This window comes from Arvicanthis niloticus, chromosome 9 (genome assembly GCF_011762505.2).
Source record: "Arvicanthis niloticus isolate mArvNil1 chromosome 9, mArvNil1.pat.X, whole genome shotgun sequence".
In the NCBI taxonomy this organism is placed as follows: Eukaryota; Metazoa; Chordata; class Mammalia; order Rodentia; family Muridae; genus Arvicanthis; species Arvicanthis niloticus.
In genome coordinates, this window is record NC_047666.1 from 64,489,104 (window position 1) to 64,511,067 (window position 21,964).

The window sequence follows — 21,964 nt, forward strand, 5'->3', positions numbered from 1 at the left end:
TAGGAAAGGCATGTTGGAGCCTGCTATAGTTTAGATCTGAATGTCTCTAGGACCCTAGTAGAAGGGGTTGAAACCTTAGGGAGGTTTTAGTTAGATCACTGGGATGGTATCTTTGAAGGGATGATGGACCCCAGGCCTTCATGCTTTGCTTCTTAGATTAAGGAGAGAAGTTCTACACTGTCTGTTCCTTGCCATATCCAGTTGCTTCACCACAGGCCACAGGGTTATGTGGTCGGGTTAGTACCTCTAGAATGGTAAGCAAAAATGAAGCTTGTTTTCTTTGTAAGTTGATTGGTTCCGGTATTTCTCCACAGTAACACAAAACCAGCAGTTCTATCCATTTCTTTCCCAGACTGGTGAGTGTTCCATCTGTCCTTGCATAGCTAACTGATCACTAAACCTGGGTATATTCACCTAGGAAGACCCATTTCACTTAAGGTATGACTTACATTGACTGAGTGGAGATACACAACAGAGGTATTAATTCATAAATTCATTATGTGTCAATGTGAATATGCATATATGCAAATGTACTTACTACAAAATATATTTATCTCTTCTAAAAAAAAAAAAACCCAAATATTTTGGACACATTTTGAATAAACTTGAAAATTAAACTTATATTTAAAAGTGCATAGGGAGCTGGGGAGATGGCTCAGCAGCTAAGAGCACTTGTTCTTAACTGTACTGGGCTTTGTTCCCAGCACAACACAGCGACTCAGTCATCCATAACTCCGGTTTGAGAGGAGGATCTGGAGCCCTCTTCTGGCCTCTGTGAGAAGCAGAAACACACAGTGGACATACATACATACATACATACATACATACATATATACATACATGCAGGCAAACATGCATACATGTAAAATATCACTGAATAAAAGAAGGGATGGGAAGATGGCACCCCAGTTAACAGCAGACTACTGCTCTTGTAGAGGACCTAGGTTTGGCTCCCAGCACCCACACAGTGATTCACAACTAGCCTTAATTCCAGTTCCAGGGGACACGTGACCTCCATGGTGCATATACATACACACAGGCAAAACACATACCATTAAAAAAAATCTTTTTTAAAAAGAAAAATGCACGATCAACTAGAAGGTTTGTATGTATATTAACATACATAGCCAAATTACTCAGTGACTCACTCGTTGGGGGCAGTTGAGAAAAAGCAAGCTAAGACTATAACAGCGGAGGGGTCACCAGTGCTGGGGACTGTCCATGTACGTGTGAGGGAGTCCACGTGGGCTTCTCAAGTTGGAGCTCATTGGCACGCAATCCTGGCTTTCACTTATCAGATTACTAAAGTTGAGGGAGTCAGCACCTAGTGCTGGTATAAAGAGGTAAAGCAAGCACGCTGAACGCTGAGAGAGACATGGCTGAGTAGCAGGGGTTCAGGGTGTCATCTGGATCAGACAGGATCTGGAACCACCAGACTGCACAGGAATGACACGGTAAGACCCCCCGGGCAGTGTGGAGGGACAGCTGCAGTGCAGCATTGAAAGAGTGAAACAGAAGCATCTTAAGTTTGAGATGTCGCACAGTGAGATTGTCTCACAGCCCCTCCCACCCGAGACTTCTCCTTGACTCTGGGCTTAGAGAATACTGAACAGACCTAAACACTCTCTATAAACAAAAGATGCTTTTTTTATTCAGTAGAATACTGGTTACAGTTAAGGAGATCCACACATTCCCAAATAAATAGTGCCTCAAGCAATGCAGGTAAAGCAAAGACTACAGATAGCTGGCTATTTACGTACATTTGAAAGGCGTTCCAACAATACTGCCCACGAGGGACCAGAGGACTTCCTGTGGTGCTCTGCGCCTGCGCTACACTGGAGCACTGGCTCACCAGGCCTTTTCTGCACTAACACTGATGTCCCCAGTACTGAGGATGGAACCCAGGGCCCACTGAGCAACACCTCCAAACCCCTTTAGAATTTTCCTCTCAAATTCACATATCCAATACCAGCAGAAAAAAGGCAGTGCTGGGCACCCTAAGAATGGAGTGAACACTGGACTTCATGTACAATGTAGATGACAGCCAGAGAAAACGCTGACCTCAGGGGGGCTGCAACATCCACTCCTGGCATTCACTTGGCATACTGCCTTCTGTGATGTGAGACACATGCAGTTATTGATGTGGCAACTCAAAACTGACACACGGCACACTTCATTCAGATACAGACTTCTTTTAACACTACTGTGAGAATAAACTGGGGAAGGGAGGCTATGGGAACTTCCTTTTGGCTTGAATTTTCCATCAACCTGAAGTTGCTAAAAAAGAATCTTTGTAACAAATCTACATAGTGGAATGTGAGTCTGACTAGAGGCCATGGAAGAAGGATGTAGCTCAACAAGTATCAAGTTGTGTACCAGTTCATCTCTGGAAGCTTGTTGGGGGCCGATGAGTTCTGAAAAATTATCCTGTTGGGCAAAGTCGTTGTTTTCTTCTCACCTGATTTTAGATCAAAATAACACTTTGACACTGGTTTGAGGTAGCTTATCCATTATGCATTTTTCTGGCCGATTTTTATAGTTTTTTTTTTAATTCCTTTTAACAATGTAACATTTTATCATCTACTCTTAGGGATGCGAAAATACAGCCTGGTAAGAGGAAAAGAATCAGTCAGGGGGCATCAGAGACTCAGGTCAGATGAGTGAAACTGTAGATGAAGCCGGCTGTCACAACTGATCTCTGGACCACAGTTGACACCTGAAGGCTTGCAGGGGATGAGGGAGGGGCCTGGGGGGAACCTCCACAGAAGTAGGAAGAGAACCAAAACCCACAACCTTTTTATCCCCCCCCCCATACCAAAGATGGAACCCAGGGCCCACTGAGCAACACCCCCAGACCTTTCAGGCTTTTGTAACTTTCCTCTCAAAAATTCACGCACCCAACACTGGCCCCAATGCTAATACAACTTTTGAGCTGCAGTTCACTGCTACCTATAGGGCAACTTTTCTGTGGCCTCCTCAATCATGTCCTTTGAGTTGCTTGGAACATGGCCACACTCTGGACTCATAGGGTTAGTGATGTTTTTTTCAAGGTACATATGCATTTGAAATCTCAAGGAAATCCCTAGTTTGGGGCCACTAGTACCCAAAGTGTCACCAGCTCCACAAAGTGTCTAGACAGGGGAAGGACAAACCAACTGCCCTGACCTACAACTTCATTCGAAGGTGAACTGTATTGTTTCTAGGTCTCTTAAGTTTGTTTGGTGCCTCCTGGTCAATCAGCTCTCAATCCCAGCAGCTATTCCTGGTATAGACTCCTCTGTATCTGGGTCCATTGTTACAAACACATTTTCCTCCTGTAATTCCTTTCCCTGAGGCTGTGGTGTGAGCCATGCATTCTTTTTCTTTTTGGTTTTTCAAGACAGGGTTTCTCTGTGTAGCCCTGGCTGTCCTGGAACTCACTCTGTAGACCAGGCTGGCCTCGAACTGGGAAATCTGCCTGCCTCTACCTCCTAAGTGCTGGGATTAAAGGCGTGAGGCGCTACTGGCCAGCTGAGCTATGCACTTTCAACAGTTCAATCGCTTTCCTAATTAAGGATGTGAGCTGCAAGCAAAATCCCTTTCCTACAGCGCCACCTGGAGGACAGACGGTCACTGTGCCTTCTGGAAACCAGTTTTCAGCGCCTCTTTAGCTATTCAACTGGCAAGTCTTTACAAGCAGGTTGGATGCAAAGCAAGGGACAATTTGAGCATCCCCCACCTACTGTTTGCCTGTTAAGCTCCTTCTGCCTTCTGTTCAGAGGATCCTTAATGGGTTTTGATCAAGTGGTGTGTTCCTTTCCTTCCCCCCAGGCTGCTTTTATTACTTTTATTTGTGTGCATGTATGTGTTCAAGAGTCTGCAGAGGCCCAGAGCTGGCCCTGGCCCTGATACTGGAGTTCCAGGCAGCTGTGAGCTGCCCAACATGGGTAATGGGATCTGAACTGGGGTTCTCAGAGTAACAGGAAGTACTCTTAACTGCCCACCCCTTCAGTCCCTCAGCTGTATTGAGGTAATAATAATAATAATAATAATAATAATAATAATAATAATAATAATAATAATAATATCCCAAGAGCCAGTTTCTCAGGAGGACACTAGAGCGTTCAGCCATTTTACCTTACACACTGATGACAGTAAGAAGCTTTAGTCACTTTGGACTTTGACACAATCACTGCAAATATGCAGCCAATTATTTAAACCATTCTTTCTTGCAAGCACTTGGTAAGCAAGTGGAAAATCATACACTTCTCTTCAAAAGCCAACACCATCTAGACATAAAAAAGGCCAATGAAAGGACGTGTGTGGGAAGGAGGCTCCTCATCCCCAATGTACAACGCTGAGTGTCCTCATAAGTTAACAGTTCAGAGACACAATGGGACGGAGTGACAAAAATCACTGTAGAAATTGTCTCAGAAAAACCAGGTTGGCTGTGAGTGGACTCCCACTAACGTCCGAGACAGCCAGAACCCCGGTGGGGCTTTATCACATGAATTCTCGACTGCTTATGAAATGGCAGGAGCAGAGGCCGAGGCACTCCCTTCAGAGGCTGCACTGCGCGGCTTTAAACTCAGTGCTTGTCGGTCGCTCCATTCAGATGGTCCTGGAGGTTCATACAGACACACTGAATCGATGGCTTGCATGCTTCCTCACAGTCTATGATGAAGACACTGATCCCAGTGTTGGGAGTGATGGATGAAAGTTCGAATTTGTCTCTTGTTGCTGGCAGTGAGCATCTGAGGTCACTCAGAAAATAACCAAAGAGGCTTCTCATGTAAGCTCCATGGCTCACAACTAAGACGCTGGCTGCTAAGCCCAGGGCTCCGCCTTCGGGATTCGACCCCAAGCTGACATGTTTTCCCACAGGGAAAACCTCGGCTAACGAGCTTCCCAAACAGTGGCCTGGCGCTCCAGGGGAGTAGCTTTCTCTCTGGCCTGTCTTGTCCAGGATCAGCTGACAAATGAAATCAAAGAAATCCTTCCCACGCATTTTCACCTACAAGAAAGAAGAGAGAGAGAAATTAAGCAAAGTGAATGATGCCCTTAAAATATAAGAAATACAACTAATTATTCCAACCCCAAGGTGTCTATGGGACTTCAAAAGCATCACTCATTGCTGAAGCCATTAAGAAAAAGGGAAGGGCTGGAGAGATGGCTCAGTGGTTAAGAGCACTGACTGCTCTTCCAGAAGTCCTGAGTTCAATTCCCAGCAACCACATGATGGCTCACAGACACCTGTAATGGGATCTGATGCCCTCTTCTGGTGTGTCTGAAGACAGCTCCAGAATACTCATATACACAAATAAATAATTCTTAAAAAAAAAGAAAAGAAAAAAAAAAAGGAAAAAAAAAAACCCAAAAGGCTAGGACAACACCTCAGTGGGAAAGTCTCTCACCACACAGGCAGAGACCAGAACCCTGGGCGTCCAGAGGCAGAGTTGAATTCAATGGCTGCACCCACCACCTGTGCCAATACTGCCTATACCACCACCTCATGTTAAGTTCTTCTCAGCAGTATCATCAATCATCAGTAATGGCTGTTAACTCACAGGGGCAGAGACAGGTAACATGGAAAAATGGGGTGGGATATGGGAGCATTCAAAGCTTACAAACCACTTGACTGTCAGTCGCAAATACCAGTATATAAACTAGTCAGAATTTAGTGACTAGGTCACTGGTACACTGGCAAGTTCACTGCTGTGCCAGCTCAAACGTACTCAAGCTACATACCTGCTCTACCGTCTCTCCTCCAGGTGGGGTGAACATGGGACACTCTTCCCCAGCGGCTCTGGCCATGGCTCGGAGCTCGCTTAGCGGCCTGCCTTCTGCGACGCCATACATCTGCAACAGTCCAGTCAGATAAAGGTTCGGCTTACAGGTCGACACAACGGTAAAGACCTGTGAAACCATCCCAGGAGGGGGCTCACCTTCCTTAGAGTATCTGTGACCCCATCTGCTCAGAATACACTGGGTGCTAGCAGGACTCACTCAGCAGAAGCCCAGGCCCTAGGCCACAGTAAGAATCTCAATATGGGTCCAGGTGGCTGTGGGGAAGAACTCCCCGAGGCTAGCCCAAGCAGATGGTGGGGCTTTATCAGACAAACATGGGGTCTGCCCAGTTCCAGGGACAGAGAGAGATGTGCTCAGGGCAACACTTCCCACCCAATGCCACACCTGATTCTATGTTTTCAGCACTGGTTCTCAGGCACAGAGCAGAAATGTCCTTCTGCCAGAATTTTTGTCTTCTGAACCACAGAGAACACACACAAGCTGAGAGAGACAGGCCTTCTAAAATGTCCTCCCATTCCATTGTTTTTACCCAGGATCAGAAGGAAGCAGAGCTGACAGGGATGACCCTGAGCCTGGAGTCAGTATTGTAGGGCACCAAAAAAACAAAAAAAAAACAAAAAAAAAACAAAAAAACAAAAAAACAAAAAAACAAAACAAAAACAAAACAAAAAAACAAAAAAACCAGAAAACCCTCTCAATGCTCTAGGAGGCCCGGGCTCACATCTCAGTCTGGAAGTCTCCATGTGCCTCGCCCAAAACTGAAATCTCAGCTTTCTAAACACTTATTTCTGGTATACAATCCAGGTAAAAAAAACCAAAAACAAAAACAAAAAACAAAACAAACAAAAAAAACAACAACAACCCACCAAACAAACAAAAAAAATCTTTGCCGGGCAGCGGTGGCGCTTGGGAGGCAGAGACAGGCAGATTTCCCAGTTCGAGGCCAGCCAGGGCTACACAGAGAAACCATGTCTCAAAAAAGCAACCCCCCCCCAAAAAAAAAAAAAACCCAAAAAAGAAAAAAAAGAAAACCAACCCACACTCATGGGGTGGGGGGTAGGATGGAGAGCCCTTTGCCTATACCTTAAATCCCCCACAGTGTAAACAAGTTTTTACCAGTATATATATTCTTAAAAATATTTTTAATTTAAATATTTTTATTTAAATCCCCCACAGTGTAAACAAGTTTTTACCAGTATATATATTCTTAAAAATATTTTTTTTTAAGAATATATACTGGTAAAAAACTATACTGGTATAGTTTTTTACCAGTATAACTATACTGGCTGTTGTGTAGATGTAAAGCAACACAAACAAGCGTGCTTCAGCCAAGGGCCGGCTCATGGTGACTGTGCAGCAGAGAGCGACACAACTCACCCTTTCTCGGAGTCTGGAGTCGTACTTCACCGCCATGTCTTTGCAAAATCTGCTTTTCTCCAAAATGCCGTGTATGGTCTGAAAACCAAAAGACAAATGTTTCTTTCTCTCTTTCTGGTTTTTATAAGAATGGGTCTTCATGAAGTGTCAAAAGCATGCCATTCCAGTGTTTAAAGTGGTTAGCAATAGCTGTGCTCTGAAAAAAGCCTCACATACAACCACAAGTTCCTCTGCCTGGGGCTGCAGCTCCCTCAGTGGCAGAGAGAGCACCTGCCTAGCACACAGGGCACACAGGTTGTGGCCTCTCTTCACGCCTAACTCTGGTATTTACTACTATGTCTGTCTAGTCCAATTCAGACTACCACCTGCTTTTATAAATAAAGACTCAACAGTACCCAGACACATGTCCCACTGACAGGCATTTTCTCTCCCTTGGTTATGCAGATAGAGGTCAGATTAGACCAGATATCAGCAGGTTTATTAGGAGGCAGTCTCTCTGTGTGGGTTCTCACAGGTGGAGGTTAGCGTCACACATGTGGCCCAAAGGGGGTTTTGTAGATCTCAGGTGAGGAGTGATGAGGTGCCAGCTGTGAGCTGGGACTGTGTTCAGACACAGTCAGAACTGAGCCCCTGGGCGGGTACTCTTGGGTGGGTTACCAGAAACACAGAGACTAGGGGGTGATGGCTTGCTAGCACATAGCACAGTCTTCTCTGTGCAGGTCGGGTTGGGGGAAGGAGGGTAGGGTTGTGCAGCTTGTGGAGGGGATGAGCAGGGGTTCTGCCCTAACAGGACTGAGAAACTCCATGCAACTGCATTCGTACCCTATCCATGTGAACAGAAATGAACAGCTGTCATAGACATCCCAGAGACTGGCAAACCTGGAATACTTTATCTTACAGAAATGTTAGCCTCCATTGTGGCTCTTGGTGTGTGTGGTACACACACATGCACGTATGCACATTTATGTCAGTGCCTTCCTGGAGGCCCTAAGCTGACCTGGAATGTGCTCCTGGTTCTCTCTCTCCTCATTACTTATTGAGGCAAAGCCTCTTGTTAAACCTGAGGTTAGCCATTTCTGGCTTATCTAGTCAGCCAGCTTGTTCCAGGGGGCTCTCTCTCTTCCTTCTCCCAATCACTGGGATTTCTAGTGGCTGTCGCATGTGCCCATCTAGGTTCTGGGAACACCCCCCACCCATATACCTTGTGGGGTTTTTTCTGTTGTTTTGTGTTTAGTATTTCAGTGTGTGTGTGTGTGTGTGTGTGTGTGTGTGTGTGTGTGTGCGTGTGTGCGTGTGCGCATCATGGTTTAGCATGTGGAGGTCAGAGGACGACTTGAAAGAGTTTCCTCCTTCCATTACATGGGCCCCAGGGATTGAACTTGGGTCACACCTTTACCCACTGAGCCATCTCAGCAGGCTTTAGAAGCAGGTTTTACAAGTTCCATGTTGTTGGGATTCTGACCCATTGGCCTAGACAGGTAGCCTGAACTCACCTGCTTAGTCCTTGTGAGATCACTGGAGAAAGCGTGCGTAAACTGCACATTGCTCAGAAACTGACCAGCGGCAGCTGCTTGCCTAAACCCAGTCTCAGAAAGGGGTGCGTCTACTCCTTGTCCTGTGGTGGGACAGAACCAATTCAAAAATGTATGTAAGCAAAGTCACATGAAAGGGACAGAAGCCTCAGTGATTACTGTGACATGATGTGATTTCCCTGGTTCTGGACCACCTGACTTCTTAGAGCTGACTCTAAACACCATGACACGAGCCACAGCTCTACAGACTCGCCCACTCCAACACTTCCCTGAAGCTGCTTGTCTCGTGGGAACCCACACTGAGCAGTCTGGGCTCCTCCCACTTTTCCATCTGTCTGTTTCTCCACTGGATGTCCTGCACATAGCAGGCTGTTCCTGCAGGCTGCAGCCCGTGGCAGGGTCACTACTCGATTCTCTCCTCTTCAGTCCACTGTCTAAAGGTCAGCAGTGTAAGGATATTACTCCTCTTCCTTCCATCCTTCTCACTTCACCAGACAGGATGGCTCACACCCATAACCTCAGCCCCTGTAAAGCTTAGACAGGAGGAATGCAGTGAATTAGAGGCCGTCGTGGACTACATAGTAGCTGCAGGCCAGCCTAGACTAGGGAGTAGTACGGCTCAAAAGAAGAAAGCTAAGATACATTTTAAAGAATTATTAAAATACTATGAAGCCAGTGGAAACACAAAGCAGGCAAGGAAGGACCATCCCAAAAGGAAGAAAGGAAACTGCTGGCCTCAAGGATGGAGCAGGCCTCTGAGCTACACCCTGACAGGAGATGGAGGCATTCCACTGTCGGCACATGCTGACACACAGGGGAAGGGGCCATGTGGGCCAGGGGGCTAGAAACCACAACTGAACTGAAGCCACAGAGCCTGGGAGGAGTCTACGAGAGTCTCAGATCAGGAGGAAAAGCAAGCACAAATCCCCTTCAGAGAAAAACACTCCATAAGGAGTAATAAACTTCCATTCATTTAAGGCAAACCAAAGGCCAACTCAAAATTCAACATGCACTCATGTGCACGTGCTGTACACAGAGATAGATGTGCAAACCTCCAGCTCCCCCACCCAACCCCCAAGTACACGTCTCATGAATGAAAGCCGGGAGGAACAGAGAAGGGATTTAGAACCACTGAGACTTTAGATATTAAAGGCAGTGGTAGAGGTTAGAGATAAAGACAGATTCTGAATAACTGATGAACATAACCCACTAATCACAGGGTGGCAGTCCTCGAAAGAATCAATTTTTTTTTTTTTAAGTGAAGGAACTGATGGGGAAAACTCCTCTTTGGGCAACAGTTTAGCAGAAGAGAGGTAAGGACCTCGAACAGAGCTGAAGACGTGGTTCAAAAGGCAGCACAGGCACTGGGGGGAGCTCGGAGCTCGAACATTCCACGGGCATGTTATGGTCATACAAAAGGGAGAACTCTTAGTTTCTGCTACTGTAACAGAGCAGCATGGGTCAGGTGGCTCATGAACCAAAGTCGCCTGCTTCTCGCTGCTCTGGACCTGAAGCTCTGTGACAGGACGACAGGATGCTGGGCTTCCTTCTGCAGAGGCAGAGTGCTGAAGCTCAAATGGCAGACAGAAAACAGGAGAACTCCCTGGGTGTCACCTTGTAAGTCAAGTCTCCTTGGTGTAGCTGTCCCGATGGAGTCACCTCCCCAAGACACCAACATTAGGCTATAGCGTGCATCTAACTGGAGCTCCAAAGGAGGAATAAGGAAGTAGAGGCCAGGAGAATGAAGAGACAGTGGCGGAGAGCTTCCTGAAATGGAGGGAATCTAGGGGCAGGGAAAGCACAAAGTACATGAAGTAGGATAATATAAAAAGGGAAATCCCTGGGCTGGAGAGATTGCTCAGCAGTTAGGAACACTGGCTGCTGGCTCACAGCAGCCTGCTTTCCCTGACTTGACTCCCTCTTCTGGCCTCCTGGGACACTGCATGTAGTGCACAAACAACATGCAGGCAAAACGCTTACATGTACAAATAACAATTAAAAAAAAAAAAAAAAAAAAACTCTTGCAGGTACAATAAGGGAAAATGAACCAACGAGAAGATTTAAATAGTGGCTACAGAGACTGATAAGCTGGCCACTCACTCGCCTCACTGCTGACAAAAGACCTGACTAGATAGAGCAAGGGAAGGAGGGTAGAGCCAGAGAGATGGCTAAGCAGAGCAGACAATCATCTGTAATTCCAAGTCTAAGGAACCCAGTGCTCTCTCTTCTGGTCTCCAAAACGCACAAACACACACACAGAGTTCAAGCCACTCATAGGCATAAAACAATAAAAGCGAGGGGTATTTTGGCTCCAAGTCCATAATGATAGGGGAGCCATGCAGAAGGACTGAGGGTGCAGCTGGTTATACTGTGCCAGTTAGAAAGCTCAGGGATGAATGGTCCCCTCACCATGGGTCCTGGAATGGAGCTGCCCACTTTGAGGATGGGTCTTCCCAACTTAATGGATGTAATCTAGATGATCTCTCCCAGGCAACCAGAGGTTCCCTGATAGTGGTTTCCACAATTCTAGATCCTGTCAGGATGATAAGCCATGTTAACATTCACAGCTGACAAAAGACCTCCTTCATCAGCTGTGCTATAGCTCGGTGTTGGGAATGAGGCCAGGGTCCAGCACATGCCGGCCTAAGAGTCTTACCCCACCCACAGCTATGTGCTCAGCTCAACAAGACAGTGAAAGCAGAAATTTCTGGGTGCTGAGAAAACCGACAGTCCAGAAGTGTGTCTGTGCTGACTGTGCCAACAGCACTGAGAGTGCTGTTCCACCTAAAAACACCAATAATCAGAAGAACGAGACAGACTGCTGCCAGCTAAGGACTGTGCTTAAGATCCAGATTCACTACTTCTGTAAGTTATGGATGTCTGTGTCAGAGTATGGGCATTTGGCTGTCAGTCTTGTAGAGGCCAGAAGAGGGTGTCAGATCCCCTGGAGATCAGATCAGGAGCTGGAGTTAAAGGTGGTTGTGGGTCACCCAGTGTGGGTACTGGAGACCAAACTGGGGTTCTCTAAAAACAATACACTTTTTCAACCACTAAGCCATCTCAGCAGCCCCACAAAGACTGCGTGGGGATTTGTTTTGAAAGGAGGGTGGTGGGGGGACCAGTGAGCATCCAGCTGACAAAGTCAGGAGGAGCCCGACCAACCTAAAAGAGGATGTGAATGCAGCTCCAGAGCGCTTGGTTTTGACAAGCAAAGGAGCTGCACACCTACCACAGACTCTCATTGTTAGTACAGAAATCAGAGTAACCGTTCAGGAAAATACTAATCACCAGCCTCTAAATGTCTTATTTCCTAATACGAAATCATTTTTTACAGCCTAAACTAACCTTCAAATCTTTGTATAGTGCAGATACTGGCCTCAAGCAGAGATCCTCCTGCCTCAGGCACCTGCCTGGATGACTGGCATGTGTCACCTGGCTTTCATCATTCTAAGTCGCAACTGTGGTATTTCAAGTCCTTAAGAACCCAAGGTGACTTTCCAGTGACCCTGTGAGGGTCTGCACAGAGACACAACTGGAGAAGCCTGTGCATGTCAGGCCTAGAGACTTCTGTTCCCCCTGGTGACCTGTGGTCACCATGGTACCCTCATCCCCTAACACCAATCCACTTCAACCCTATTACAGTGTGGCCTACCTGCCCCCTTTCCCCCCAACTGCCAAGTCATTAACAGTGAAACAAGCTGGGCAATAATCTGATGAGACTAACCTTGAATGATTTTCTCCTTATTAAGTCTTGTTTCTCCACTAAAAGAAAAGAAAAAAAAAAACTGTTACCATATTATTTTTGGAAAAAAAAACAATGAAAAGCAATTGAGATTCATAACCAATTTTTTTTAATCATTTTCTAAAGATTTATTTATTTTATGTATGTGAGTACACTGTCGCTGTTCAGACCCACCAGAAGAGGGCATCGGATCCTATTATAGATGGTTGTGAGCCACCATGTGGTTGCTAGGAATTGAACTCGGGACCTCTGGAAGAGCAGACAGTGTTCTTAACCACTGAGCCATCTCTCCAGCCCCCATAACAAATCTTAAACTTCCAAAATCTAAATATTTTCTTTCCAATTATCTATCCCAACTCTTGAATTCCAAATCAAGCCACCTCTAAAGCAAATGTTTATGGATCAGGAAACTGATGAACAATGAATGCTGGAGGAAAGAAAAAGCTATTTAAAATGCAGGTGTGCACATACTAGTCTTATTAATGATGAGGCAGCCTTATTAAAATAAACGTATTGATTGAGCAAGACTACGTCAAGGCAGCGGCCTGTAACCAGGGTGACCATCTGTGAGCTACTGCCCTGAGGGAGCTCGTGACAGGTTTAGCACCCACCCAGAATTGACCCAGGTCCTGGACCGGAAGTCATACTGTAAGGTAGCTATTGCCACCTTGCAGACCAACTGTGCGCCCAACTGAAGTGTGGTTACACTTTGAGGAATTAAAAATCAAAACAATCCCAATCTTAAAGCAACCAGAAGACCAACACGACTGACTGAAAAGATTTCCAGGAAATAACTGGGTAAACTGAGGCTGGAGGAGAGAGGTCAGACGGAGCCGCCACAGGGGCATGCCTAGATGGCAGGTTAGACCTAGAATAAAAGTCACCTAGTAGGGCTAGGGGGCTGGTCAGCTGGTAAAGTGATCACCACACAGGTGTAATCTCTGCACTGTCAATCTCTGGCTTCACACTCAGTGACTCTGAATAAAGTTCATTTCTTAAAAACAAATGCAGAACACAGATTCTAAGAGACATCAAGAGGGGCTGGAGAGACGGCTAGTGAGTATAGGAATTGTTGCTCTTGTGGAGGACTAGGGCTCCATTGCCAACACCCACATGGTGGCTCTCAACTCAGTGCCAGATGATCCAATACCCTCTCTTCTGACCTCAGCAGACATCAGGCACACATATGACACGTGCACAGATATGCAGGCAAAACATTCATATACATTTAAAAACCAAACAAGCCATAAAGCTTGTGTGATAAGAGAATAAACCCCCACTTGGTAGGTGGAGTCAGTCAGCCTAATACAATCAGACACCTCCAGAACCAATGAAAGAACCAGGCTCAAAAATTTAGGTGGAGGGGCTAGAGAGGTGGCTCAGTGGTTAAGAGGACTGGCTGGTAACTCACAACCATCTTTAACTCCAGTTTCTAGGGGATCTGCTGCCCTCTTCTGGCCTCTGGGGGGACTGCATGCACATGATGCAAACCCTACGCACAAGACAGTGATACATATAAAACAAATATAAATCTTTATCTTAAAAAAAAGGTGGTGATCACACACACACACACACAAGAAAGTTACTAATTTCGTCACTCCAACATTTTGCAGGCAACACCAAGAATCTGAAATCTCTCTATATGGGAAGTGGCCATTCTTTTGAAGACTCACTGAAAAGAATCCCAGTGACAGGATAGTTCTGCAAGGGCACCGCCCCATATCTAGGGATTCATTTCAGCAGGACGTTAGAAAAATGGATTTGATATAGTGAACAATCTCCTTTGGCTGTAGGCTGATCCTGCTGGGGCTGGGGAGAGCTGTTCAGTGGCTAAGAGTGCCTGCTCTGTAAGTAAGAACTGAGCCGAGATCCTGGTGCGACATAAATGCCAGGTGCCAGGGGATGTGCCTGAACCCAAGTGCTGGTGACTGGGGGAGAGACAGGAGGATCACTGGGACATGTTGGCTGCCAAATTAGCTCCAGGCTCAGTAACTGAAGTCTCTTCTCGTCTCCCCACCCACATGTGTGTATACCCCCCCCCAACACACACACAACTGTTACCTTTTAGCATCTAGCAGGCAGTTTTGAACTCAAGCCACATTATAAATATTCAAAGATTACATAACCCAAAATAAAACTGTTTCTCCCAAACCTGTATAAATATTTAGTATCACAGCTTTTAGCAGCTTTAAAAAGGTTTCTATAAATCCTTGAAGCAGGTGTTTAGGGGATGGGCAAGGCTAAGCAAGAAGCAAGCCCTCTGCTAGGGAGCCACTTTCCCCGAACCAGAGAAGGAGGAGCCTGCCGAAAGGTCAGTGGAATTGGAAGGAGTAGGAAGGCATCGCCCATTTGCAAATTCTGCAGGGTGATCCATTTCCAAAACAGAACACCAGGCTCCACAGACGTCTAGACACTTATGCCAAGAGCTGAAGTCTCATGACCTGCCATTTATAGGCCCTGTGGGAAGGGTAGGGGGAGGGGTGCTGCATGGGACACCATGGGGATACACAAGACACAAGCCTGGCCCTACTCAGGCTGTAGGCTACCCTTTGCTATTACTTACAAGTGAGTTCCTTGGCCCAGGTTTACAGGCTTAATCCCGTGTTAGATCCTTATAAAAATCCTGATTCCATCGACAGCTTCGAGCTGGCCACAGCACAGAAGCTGATCTTTGTGGGAAATTAGTGCACATCTGGGGTTTTCACAGCAGTTATTCAGTGTGTAAATTACTGCCTCACCTGATGTCACCTGGTCCTTAACCTCCTTCTACCAATACAGATTTCAAAGGCTAGTCCCAGAGGAAAACATAGTTAAAAAAAAAAAAAGTAAATTAAAGTCTGCTAAAAAAAAAAAAAAACAAAAAAAAACCAAAAAAAAACTAAAGCTAAAACTAAAAACTAAAACTAAAGAGAATCCATGCCTGTCGGGCAGTGGTGGCACACGCCTTTAATCCCAGCACTTGGGAGGCAGAGGCAGGTGGATTTCTGAGTTGGAGGCCAGCCTGGTCTGCAGAGTGAGTTTCAGGACAGCCAGGGCTATACAGAGAAACCCTGTCTTGGGGAAGGCAAAACAAAACAAACAAACCTAAGAGAGAGAGAGAGAGAGAGAGAGAGAGAGAGAGAGAGAGAATATGAGAATATATGACCTGAAGTTTGGAAGCCAGGGTGTTCTAGTTCAAAAATGACCACCTCCATTTCAAGATATGGGGGGAAAAATGGAGATGACTCAGCAACTAGAGCACTGACTGCTCTTCCAGAGGACCCAGGTTCGATTCCCAGCACCCACGTGGCAGGCTAACTGTCCAGAGTTCCAATTCTAGATCTGACCCCTTCCTCTGGTCTCTGTGATCACCAGGAACATACATGCTACACAGGCCTACATGCAGACACCTACAAACATAAAAATAATTAATAAAAAATGTAAAACATGACACATTAAGAGAAACATAAAATTTCCATGAAGGAGGTTTGGTTAGACACAAGGAAACTAGAAATTGTTTTACATTTGTCATGCATTATAGTGCATCTCAATGTAATTAGCCAACTTTTCCATGAGTCATTATATTTACCTATGGTGACTACCAAATTTTCAAATTTGTTTGTTCTTGAAGCAACCAGGCTTATATCTGTCAGGAAACCTGGGATGACCATGCCAGCAGCTAGCCACATCCTTGCCTATTTCAACATACTTGTCTTTCTGTGTCTAAAAGAGAGTAAAACTTTTGAGACAGGATTGCACTAGGTACCTCTGGCTGCTAATGTAGACCAGGCTGGCCTTGAACTCTGCCTCCTGACTGCTGGGGTTTTAGGTACAATACCACAACTGTTGAAGAAAACTACTCTTACTACCCCCTAAAATTATAGCAGGGGGAGATATTTTTCAAGTGACTTTCGAACACTGGGCTTTAAAGGTAATCAAGAGGCAGAGAATAGTGGGTTAATTTGCTCTGATTCAGCCGGGCGGTGGTGGCACACGCCTTTAATCCCAGCACTTGGGAGGCAGAGGCAGGCGGATTTTCTGAGTTCGAGGCCAGCCTGGTCTACAGAGTGAGTTCCAGGACAGCCAGGACTACACAGAGAAACCCTGTCTCGAAAAACCAAAAAAAAAAAAAAAAAAAAAAAGCTCTGATTTAAATACTTGTCACATGACTTTAAGTTACCTGAAGTCCCAACTCCCCTTACTCACCAGTGAATCACAAAAACTCTCTATTCACACAGACATTGCCCATTAAGAATCTAAGTAGGTTTTCCAGACCCAGATTTCCTATAGCTTCAAAGGGGCTTTCGCAGCTGGGTCCAGAAAAGGACTCAAGTTCCTTCAGTGTTCCCAATAAAGCTGTATCATCTCCCAGAACATTCTAGAAAACACAGGGAGTGACACTTAAGACACAGGGAACCTGTAAGCCCTATGAAGACAAAGTCCTGCCCTGAAAAGCTGTTCTGTTAAGTCTTGGCTACACAGGTGAGGCTCAGCTGCGTTTTATCTGAGCTTTGCTTACAGAAGAACAAGTTATTTAATTCTCGGGTAGATTTCTTCCTCTCTGACGCCATGGGCTCCATCTTCTCCATTTGGTTCTCTAACCCAGAGAGATTAGAACGACTGCAGCTACCAATCTGCTTATAAGGACACAGGTCAGAAAGATTAAGTCTGTCCTCAGATGCTTAGGCTACGAGGCGCATCTAGCTGGAGCCTAGAATCCCAACGAACGCCTTGAAACACCCACCATGAATGTGCCTACCATCATCACAAGGCAAATATGTACTGAGAAGGAAACCGATAGACGACCTAAAGCCAAATTCTGCTCCATGAACTCTCTCATGATAAAAACGTTCAGGGTGTGCGGTCGACATGGAGAAGAGCTCGGACCCTCTATTTTGTTCTCAGAACTATAACCTCTGAAGGGAGGTAAATTTCAAAAGTATCCCCGATACGAGGACAAGGGGGGGGGGGGGCGGTGGACGTTGGGGAAGATGAGAAAACAAGGCAACCAGCATAGGACAGATGAGGTGTGCCCCAGCAATTCTGAAAACTCTGGAATTTACTAGGGAGCAGAAAGGACACACAGAAGTCGAGAGGCCAGGTCATGTCTTCACTCAATGGCTATGAACCTTGATCATGTGATTCTCCACACTTCTTTCCTCGGAAAAAAACGCAATGCTGTTGAACGTTAAGACCTGACTTCCTCACTTAGGGTGTCGCGGATAAAAAATTGGACACGAGAGTACGCAAAGGAAAGTACATGGATAGCCCACCCTCCTCGGATTGAAGCACGTAGGGACCAGAAGAGAACCAGGCCAGGAAGCTCCCAGCAATTGCGATACTCACTGGCGGATGACGGTCAAGGCGAAGCGTGGCATCTTGGCCCAAGGCGCGTAAGCCACGATCCGGCTCTGCAGCACCTCGCTGCGCCTGACTGCGGGGCCACTTTGCCTGCACTACTTCCGTCTGCCCCGCGGACCGGCTCCATAACTATTGGTCGAGAAGGCTAAACGTCATCATGAGGTTACCAATAGGAGCGGAGACTGAAACCCGGAGAGGCCCCGCCCAGGCCAGTGGCGCTTGCGCCCCTGCGCGCCGGCCTGTGATTGGCGCCTGGCAGGTGCGCGCGGCCCCGCCCTGGGTTAACGCCCTGAGAGTCTTGGCAGGACTAGACCTCCGCCTGCACCAGGGGCAGATAAGGACTGCTTTGATTCTTTCATACTGAACTGATTTGAGGAAGGCGTGCAAGGTGTAGAACGTATAGTGGGCCAAGGCGATGGCTCTGTCTCTTATGGTTACACAACCAGGCTGCATCCTGTGAGGGTTAGCTGTTATCCTTTACCAGGGAAGTGAGGTCAAACTAGGTATGTAAATCTATGTAGATCTATACCAACCTAGTTTCTCTCCCAACTTCTTAACCAAAGACTTTTGTCAGGCCCCCTTCTTGCCTTCTGATTTGCTGAGCCTGATCCTTCCAAACATTATTACCAAGTATTTTCGCTAATGCTGCTACCATTCATAATTAAGCCACTCCAGAAGTCTCACTGATATCTGGTGTATTAACAGTTGAGTTCGCAGTGGCAGTTCGCTGGGATTAAAGGCAGTGGTGGCGCACGCCTTTAATCCCAGCACTTGGGAGGCAGAGGCAGGTGGATTTCTGAGTTCGAGGCCAGCCTGGTCTACAGAGTGAGTCCAGGACAGCCAGGACTACACAGAGAAACCCTGTCTCAAAAAAAAAAAAATGTTATCTCTGTTGCAGTGGTCTAGAGGGAAATCTTTTCCTTAAAAACAAACAAATTCGGGGACATAGGTTCTGTATAAAACCCCTTGAGAGGGCTTGGGGAGTTGGCTCTACAATTTAAGAGCACTGATTGCCTGTTCATCTAGAGAATTCAAAGCCCAGTACACACACACAGTCACACACACACACACACACACACACACACACACACACGGAAGCTATCATACATCTGTAACTCCAGTTCCAAGAGATCTGTTACCTTCTTCTGACCCCTGGGCTTGCTCACGTTATGCACAGACATTCAGGCAAAGCACCTATACATATAAAATAAAAATAAATCTCAATAAATAAATAGATGTCTTCGAGACAGAGCCTAAGTCTCTCTCTAGTCCTTAGCCATATGATAGGAATATAGGGCTATAGGGGTTGGTGGTCACAGCCTGTGCCCAGCAAGCCAGGCCTGGCCACTTAGCCTTCCTAAGACAACTGAGAGCCAAATAAATGGTGCGTAAAAAGGAGAAAAGGGAGGCTTATTCAGTGTAATCACTGTTCCTCACCTCAGTCCATCGGTGGGATCCTACGTTTTCTCTGAGTTTTTAAATGGAAGCTAAGAAACAGATATGACTAAATAGCCCAGGCATCAAGGTATGGCCGCCCACAGAGGAATGTCTCAGCTCCACCTATCTCTAACAAGTGATTTTCCTCCCAGAGAGAGTTCCCTCCTCTGACTGCCTTCAGGACTTTTTTTTTCCTCCAGCAAGAGATTCCTGGAGAGACTCTTGGGAGCCATTCTTTCAACAGACTCATAGCCAAAGAGAAGGCACAAGAGTCTCTTTGGGATATATTTATTCTTGCCAAGTATGGTGGCACATACCTTAACCCCAGCACTCAGGAGTCAGAAGCAAAAAATTCTTCTGAGTTTTAGGTCTGCCTGGTCTACACAGGGAGTTCCAGGCATCAGGGGCTACATTGTTAGCCCCTGTCTCATGGTGGTGGTGGTGGTGGTGGTGGTGGTGGTGGTGGTGGTGGTGGTGGTGATGATGATGATGATAAAACAATGTGGTGGTTATTGTTATCTGAAAGAAATTGTCTTAGGGTTTCATTGCTCTGAAGAGACACTGTGACTGATAATCCCAGTTGTCAACTTGACTCTATCTGGAATGAACTACAATCCAGAAATGGGGACTCAGCTGTGATCCAGATGTTGAGGCGGGAAGACACAGGCTTTTGATCTGGATCAAGAAACATAGTGGCCATGAAAAGCTTAGGCCCAAGCAAGGTGATATATCCTTTAATCCTGGGATACAGAGGCAAGCAGATCTCTGAGTTCAAGGGCAACCTGGGACAGAGGAAGTTCCAAGTAAAGAACAGCTTAGGTCCAGGCATGGTGGCACACACACCTTTAATCTAGTCCACACTTTCTGCTGGAGGTCTCCATAAGGACAAAGGAAGAAGGAAGTTTCCTCTTCTTCTTTGCCTGCCTGTGCCTACTTGCTACCTACTTCTTCAAGATTCCAGCTTATACAGAAGACCAGCTGTAATACCCAGCCTCATGGCACTGAGCGACTGCTAGATTCTTAGACTTCCCATTCACAGGGGTTTATTTTTGGATTAGTTGGACCACAGACTGTTAGCCATTTCAATAATTTCCCTTAATATATAGAGACATTACATAAATTCTGTGACTTTTTTGAAACAGGGTTTCTCTCTGTAGCCCTGGCTGTCCTGGAACTCACTCTGTAGACCAGGCTGACCTCGGAACTCAGAAGTCCGCCTGCCGCTGCCTCCCAAGTGCTGAGATTAAAGGCGTGCGCCACCACTGCCCAGCTATTCTGTGACTCTTAAGAACCCCGACCAATACAGACACCATGACCAAACCAACTTGTATAAAGGACAACATTTAATTGGGGCTGATTTACAGTTTCAGACGTTCAGTTCATTATCATCAAGGCAGGAAGCATGGCAGCATGTAAGAAGGCATGGTGCTAGAGGGGTTAAGAGTTCTGTGTCTTCATCTGAAGGCATCCACAAGGAGACTGACTCTTCCACACTGGGCGGAGCTTGAGCACTGGAAACCCTCAAAGCCTGTCTACACAGTGACACACTTTCTCCAACAAGGCCACACCTCCTAATAGTGCCACTTCCCATGGGCCAAGCATATTCAAACCACCACAGAAGGGAACCTCAACTGAGAAAATTCCCCCATAATTGTCTAGCTGTAGGACATTTTTTTAAAATTAGTGATTGCTGCGGGAAGGCCCAGCCCTTAAAGGACTAGTGCTATTCTTGGACTAAGAAAGCCACAATGAGCAAGCCCATAAGCAGCTCTCCTCCATTCCCTCTGCCTCAGCTCCTGTCTTCCAGTTCCTACCTTATTTGAGTTCCTGTCCTGACTTCCTTCAATGATACACTAAGATGTGGAAGTGTGAGCAAAATAAACTCTTTTCTTCCCATCTTGATTTTGGTCTTGGTGCTTACAAAGATGACAATGATGGTGATGACAATGACGAATAATAATAATGTATATATTCTTGCCAGGCAGGTTGTTTAACTATAGACCCAAGCGTTACACGGGTCATAATTAATTTTGGATGTGTTGTCTTTTTGCATTCTTAGCCAGATCCTTGCTTTTGACAGTCCATGTGTTGTAGTGATTCCCCAATTATATTTCAGATAAGAGATAGAATGTCTGAGATAGATTCAAAACCATGTACCATGTATCATGGATGGCATTTGACTTTGTAGCAGTTGGGAGGGATGGCGCAGGTAGGCTTTCTTATCTGCAGTACAAAGATGAGAAATGTGGCCTCAAAAGAAACTAAGGCAGTTTGTCTAGGCTCACAAAGCTAGTTGGCACAGGGCTAGTTCAGAGACCCTCAAACTTCATCCCCAGTGGATTGCCCTGTAGAGGAATTCTAATCCAGCAAACATGGCTGCTTCAGCAAGGGATCCATCCAAAGACTTAGGTCTGTGTGATCTTGCTGGAATGACTCAGCTTTAATCCCTCTGGTTGAAACACTGACATGCCCTTACTACACACTTTTAATCCCAAACAAGTGACATCTCATAGGTGATGCAGAGAAAGAATTGATGAATCAGAGAAAGATTTGACAGAATGAGTCAGAAACAGGATATGCCCAAGTCTTATGAGAATAGCACAGGAAAGAGAGGCTACCTAAGACAGCAGGGTGGGATGAGGGAGACACAGAAACAGACAGACAGACACAAAGACACCCACAGAGAGAGAGAGAGAGAGAGAGAGAGAGAGAGAGAGAGAGAGAGAGAGAGACAGAGAGAGAGAGAGAG

General features: G+C 46.1%; 1 protein-coding gene across 1 annotated transcript; it reads right to left on the minus strand.

Annotated features, from left to right (window-relative positions):
• Positions 1-4,079: 4,079 nt before the first annotated feature.
• Positions 4,080-17,917, minus strand: Tigar (TP53 induced glycolysis regulatory phosphatase). Its single transcript, XM_034512681.2, has 6 exons — positions 17,764-17,917; positions 12,421-12,458; positions 8,658-8,779; positions 7,165-7,242; positions 5,728-5,838; positions 4,080-4,993 (listed from the first exon to the last, which is right to left on the minus strand). Exons 1-6 carry the CDS (start codon positions 17,793-17,795, stop codon positions 4,568-4,570), a joined length of 807 nt encoding a protein of 268 aa, XP_034368572.1. The 5' UTR covers positions 17,796-17,917; the 3' UTR covers positions 4,080-4,567.
• Positions 17,918-21,964: the final 4,047 nt, after the last annotated feature.